Source organism: Bombina bombina, chromosome 4 (assembly GCF_027579735.1).
Source record: "Bombina bombina isolate aBomBom1 chromosome 4, aBomBom1.pri, whole genome shotgun sequence".
Lineage (NCBI taxonomy): Eukaryota > Metazoa > Chordata > Amphibia > Anura > Bombinatoridae > Bombina > Bombina bombina.
The window spans coordinates 13,996,157-14,002,156 of NC_069502.1; the positions used below are offsets into that span (position 1 = coordinate 13,996,157).

At 44.8% G+C, this 6,000-nt stretch overlaps 1 protein-coding gene across 2 annotated transcripts in view; it reads left to right on the forward strand.

The window, feature by feature from the left end:
- The window catches only part of LOC128655839 (deleted in malignant brain tumors 1 protein), a 788,593-nt gene extending 785,267 nt beyond the window's left edge, over window positions 1-3,326 (forward strand). For both annotated transcript variants that reach the window (XM_053709399.1, XM_053709400.1), the window contains one exon: window positions 2,733-3,326. In XM_053709399.1, coding sequence (XP_053565374.1) covers window positions 2,733-2,758 — 26 coding nt within the window. In that variant the 3' untranslated portion in view covers window positions 2,759-3,326. The remainder of the gene's footprint in view (window positions 1-2,732) is intronic.
- The last annotated feature ends 2,674 nt before the right edge of the window (window positions 3,327-6,000 follow it).

Genomic DNA, 6,000 nt, shown 5'->3' on the forward strand with positions numbered 1-6,000 from the left:
TCGCTAGGTTGAGTTCGTGGGCTCGAGTCTCTCGTATATCCTCGTCCGCCTCCGCCATCAACTGCTGTACCAATTCCATGGAGGGGTTCGGCCCGTATAATGAGAGCCTTTCCCGAACAATCCTGGTTTTTTCGTCACTAATCGTGGTCGGTGTTTCCGCCATTGTGAAGCTCTGATCCAGTTCGGTCAATTCTGCGATCAGCTCTCTCCTCGGCCGGTTGCTGGCGTACCCCCCTCTGCTTTCAAGTAAATCCTTTAGGGTTGTACGCTTCAATTTTTCGTAAGCGCTCTCCATCCGTTCTGTACCTCTCCTAGGAAATCCAGGAAAATCCCGCCGCTGCCGCCAAATGTTACGGTTACCCTTAGCCTCGCTGAGAGATGGACCGCTTAGTAGCCTGGATCCCTATTGCTAAAGAGGGGAGAAGCTGCTTTCCATAGTATTCTATATGAGTCTCGCAAATATAGAATAATCTCCCTTAGCTGCAGTACAGCTAGGATACCCTTCTGCCCACAAAAACGAGTCAACGCTGCGATTGAGGGTCAAACAAGAACTCAGGACTGGGATGCCCAGCCTGCTTTTTATTAAGGTTACATGCACACAGGGCACTCCCAGGGGGAGAGGGGGGGAAGCACAAAATCCCCCATCACACATTTAGATAGAGAGCACTGTCCTTTGACAGGCCACAATAGGATTACAGTATTTAAGATAACAAGTTTACAAGTTCATCTTATCAATTAACAGTCTGGCTCCAGAGGTGATTAGACAATGGGATTTGTTATCACTAAACTTAGAGCTGAGGCCAGCAAAAGTGTATTTAGGCAATAGTTTCTAAAAGCTGAAAAAAAAGAGTTAACTCTTTATGAAATGATACTTGTTACGGTTTTCTTGGAGCCCTTCTTAGGCGCTGGCTTGCTGGTTCAGGCATTGCTGCTGGGAAATAAGCTCTTCACAACAAAATAACTAATGCTTCTGTAACAATTACCCCCTGTCAGTCACATTACATAAAGCTACAGGTGTCACTGTGTTATTAATGACACATAATTACCCCCTGTCAGTCACATCACATAAAGATACAGGTGTCACTGTGTTATTAATGACACATAATTACCCCCTGTCAGTCACATCACATAATGCTACAGGTGTCACTGTGTTATTAATGACACATAATTACCCCTGTCAGTCACATCACATAAAGCTACAGGTGTCACTGTGTTATTAATGACACAATTACCCCCTGTCAGTCACATCACATAAAGCTACAGGTGTCACTGTGTTATTAATGACACATAATTACCCCTGTCAGTCACATCACATAAAGCTACAGGTGTCACTGTGTTATTAATGACACATAATTACCCCTGTCAGTCACATCATATAAAGCTACAGGTGTCACTGTGTTATTAATGACACATAATTACCCCTGTCAGTCACATCACATAGAGCTACAGGTGTCACTGTGTTATTAATGACACATAATTACCCCTGTCAGTCACATCACATAAAGCTACAGGTGTCACTGTGTTATTAATGACACATAATTACCCCCTGTCAGTCACATCATATAAAGCTACAGGTGTCACTGTGTTATTAATGACACATAATTACCCCTGTCAGTCACATCACATAAAGCTACAGGTGTCACTGTGTTATTAATGACACATAATTACCCCCCTGTCAGTCACATCACATAAAGATACAGGTGTCACTGTGTTATTAATGACACATAATTACCCCTGTCAGTCACATCACATAAAGCTACAGGTGTCACTGTGTTATTAATGACACATAATTACCCCCGGTCAGTCAGATCACATAAACCTACAGGTGTCACTTTGTTATTAATGACACATAATTACCCCTGTCAGTCACATCACATAAAGCTACAGGTGTCACTGTGTTATTAATGACACATAATTACCCCCTGTCAGTCACATCACATAAAGCTACAGGTGTCACTGTGTTATTAATGACACAGAATTACCCCTGTCGGTCACATCACATAAAGCTACAGGTGTCACTGTGTTATTAATGACACATAATTACCCCTGTCGGTCACATCACATAAAGCTACAGGTGTCACTGTGTTATTAATGACACATAATTACCCCCTGTCAGTCACATCACATAAAGCTGCAGGTGTCACTGTGTTATTAATGACACATAATTACCCCTGTCAGTCACATCATATAAAGCTACAGGTGTCACTGTGTTATTAATGACACATAATTACCCCTGTCAGTCACATCACATAGAGCTACAGGTGTCACTGTGTTATTAATTACCCCTGTCAGTCGCATCACATAAAGCTACAGATGTCACTGTGTTATTAATGACACATAATTACCCCTGTCAGTCACATCACATAAAGCTACAGGTGTCACTGTGTTATTAATGACACATAATTACCCCCTGTCAGTCACATCACATAAAGCTATAGGTGTCACTGTGTTATTAATGACACATAATTACCCCTGTCAGTCACATCATATAAAGCTACAGGTGTCACTGTGTTATTAATGACACATAATTACCCCTGTCAGTCACATCACATAGAGCTACAGGTGTCACTGTGTTATTAATGACACATAATTACTCCTGTCAGTCACATCACATAAAGCTACAGGTGTCACTTTACAGGAGAGAGCAGTGCGCAGGTGTAATGGGAGGTGTCACTGTGTTATTAATGACCGTCTGTCAGTCTCCTCATATAAAGCTACTTGTGTCTTTACAGGAGAGCAGTTCGCCGGCGTGATTTGAGGAGTCACGATATCACATACTCTGGGAAGTGCTGACGTCTGTGCAATTGAAGAATATTACTTCCAGTTTATTTAATCACTTTTATTTAGTGACGTTGTGCTGTGATAAGGTTACATCAGCGTTTTGATCACTGTCACAGACCACGTTTCTTCTCATATGATAAATGTATATAAAAATCCAATAGCACACGTGATGTAATATTATATCATATTACACGTGATGTAACAAGATAACATATATCATATATCAAGTGATGTAACAAGCTATGGTATTACGTGTGATGTAACAAGATATGGTATTGCACGTGATGTAACAAGATATGGTATTGCACGTGATGTAACAAGATATGGTATTGCACGTGATGTAACAAGATATGGTATTGCACGTGATGTAACAAGATATCGTATTGCACGTGATGTAACAAGATATGGTATTGCACGTGATGTAACTAATGTTGTATGTAATAATCGCAATACAGTGTGAGTTTGTAACAGGTGATTAATGACCGAAAATAGTTTTTGTGAAAGAAAAAAAAAATATCCAAAAAATAAACCAAATAAATCTGCAACAGCGTTGAGTTCTTTATATTAAATTCTAACAAACACCAATAGTATTTTATTATTAAACCTGTAGTTATCCTTGTGCATGTCTCTCACATATTACTGCTTGCTGTGCACGTGCCTATGCTGTACCTGATACTGTTATCCTTGTGCATGTCTCTCACATATTACTGCTTGCTGTGCACATCCCTATGCTGTACCTGATACTATTATCCTCGTGCATATCTCTCACATATTACTGCTTGCTGTGCACATCCCTATGCTGTACCTGATACTATTATCCTCGTGCATATCTCTCCAATATTACTGCTTGCTGTGCACATGCCTTTGCTGTACCTATTACTGTTATCCTCGTGCATGTCTCTCACAAATTACTGCTTGCTGTGCACATGCCTATGCTGTACCTGATACTGATATCCTCGTGCATGTCCCTCACATATTACTGCTTGCTGTGCACGTGAATATGCTGTACCTGATACTATTATCCTCGTGCATGTCTCTCACATATTGCTGCTTGCTGTGCACGTGCCTAGGCTGTACCTAGTACTGTTACCCTCGTGCATGTCTCTCACATATAACTGCTTGCTGTGCACGTCCCTGCTGGCGCCCGTTACCCTTCCTACAAGAGTCCGTCCCCGCTGGCGCCCGTTACCCTTCCTACAAGAGTCCGTCCCCGCTGGCGCCCGTTACCCTTCCTACAAGAGTCCGTCCCCGCTGGCGCCCGTTACCCTTCCTACAAGAGTCCGTCCCCGCTGGCGCCCGTTACCCTTCCTACAAGAGTCCGTCCCCGCTGGCGCCCGTTACCCTTCCTACAAGAGTCCGTCCCCGCTGGCGCCCGTTACCCTTCCTACAAGAGTCCGTCCCCGCTGGCGCCCGTTACCCTTCCTACAAGAGTCCGTCCCTGCTAGCGCCTGTTACCCTTCCTACAAGAGTTCGTCCCTGCTGCCGTCTGTTACCCTTCCTACAAGAGTCCGTCCCTGCTGGTGCCTGTGACAGACCTCTCTGTCAGTACTTGAAGGGTTAACTCTGTTCAGTTTTGAGAAACTATTTTCTGAGACAGGTTTCCTAGCATATTGTGTACTGTAATTAAGTTTATGTGATAAGCATTCACTGCTAGGTGATAAGAAGGACTGCATTGTTTTCTTGTGTTTAAATTGTTTATCTGCTTAAGTAATGTAATTCTATTGTATCATGTCAAAGGGCGTTTTCCCTCTATCTAATGTACAATATTCTTTCAACCCCCCATCTGGTCTCAAACCTCCATAAATACTGGGCATATAGCCCTCAAAGTACATTCTGTTTTTACCTTCAATGTGGAGCCTGGTCTCATGTTTGGGGGGAATTAGCTGAGTTTGTGTGTGTTGCTGATCCCACATTCAGGGCATCTTTCATCAGGTATTAACCCTTGGTATCTGTTGATACCATAACAATTGGTGGCAAGCGACGGGATGATCCTCATCGCCCAGAAGAGCAACTACACAAGCCAGTAACCTCAGGAAGAGGGAGATTATTACAATACTGACCAAGATGGAAGGAGTACCAGGGACCGTAGGAACCAATGGGCCCAGCATATCAGACAGAACCCCCGAAGAAGCAAGCTTTGATCGGGCGGTTAAATAAGACTGGCACATTATGGCCCCAACCCAACTGACGAAATTATTGACCGGGTCATAGCAGCTGTGGAGGCCAACCTACTTCGCCAAAGCGGCGCTGCAGCAGCCAAAGTCACAGCAACCCCAGTGGAAAAGAGAAAAGTAAATTTTGCAGCTTTTAAAAACTTCCTGGAAACAGAAGAAGAGATTGATGGGTACCTTGTGGATTTTGAGAGGCAATGTGCACTACACAAGGTACCCGCAGAGGACTGGGTCATGATATTATCCGGAAAATTATCCGGCCGGGCCAGCGAGGCTTTTCGGGCCATTCCAGATGAGGAAGTCAGGGATAATAATGCTGTAAAAGAGGCTCTGCTCTCCAGGTATGCGATTACACCGGAGGCATACAGGAGGCAGTTCAGAGACACTGTTAAACTAGCAGGAGATTCCTATGTTGAGTGGGCATGTAAGGTGCACCGCACAGCAGCTCACTGGATAGCGGGGTGCCAAGCTGCATCTGGGGAAGAGGTGCTGCAGCTATTCCTGTTGGAACATTGCTTCGACAAATTACCCGCAGGAGTTAGAGAGTGGGTTCGGGACCGTAAACCCTCCACCCTGCATGAAGCTGCTCGCTTGGCAGATGAGTATACGGATACCCGCAAACTGGACACTGCTACCACTAAGCCCCCTGCCAGAGTGGAGTACCGACCCACAGTCACCCCAGCAGCTACCAGTTACCAACCCCCGGCACACCGCTCTACCACACGGCCTCCAGCCACGAACTATCCTCAGAGAGCCCGGTTCAACTCACGGGACTACTCACAACCTTTTCGGTGCTTTGGATGTAAGCAACTAGGGCACAAAAGACCAGAGTGTCCCCTAAACGCAGCAAACCAAGCACAGTCATGGAGAAGACCCGCTGGTGTAATGCCACATAACCCTCAGCCTGCGGCCCACTGCGTAGAGGTGGAAGAATGCTAGGGCATCCTACATGAAGCAGACCCTGTGCAAGCTGCCCACCGCAATAACCGACAACTGGTTAAAGTGAATGGGAAGGAGGTCAGTGGTCTACGGGATACTGGTGCTACCA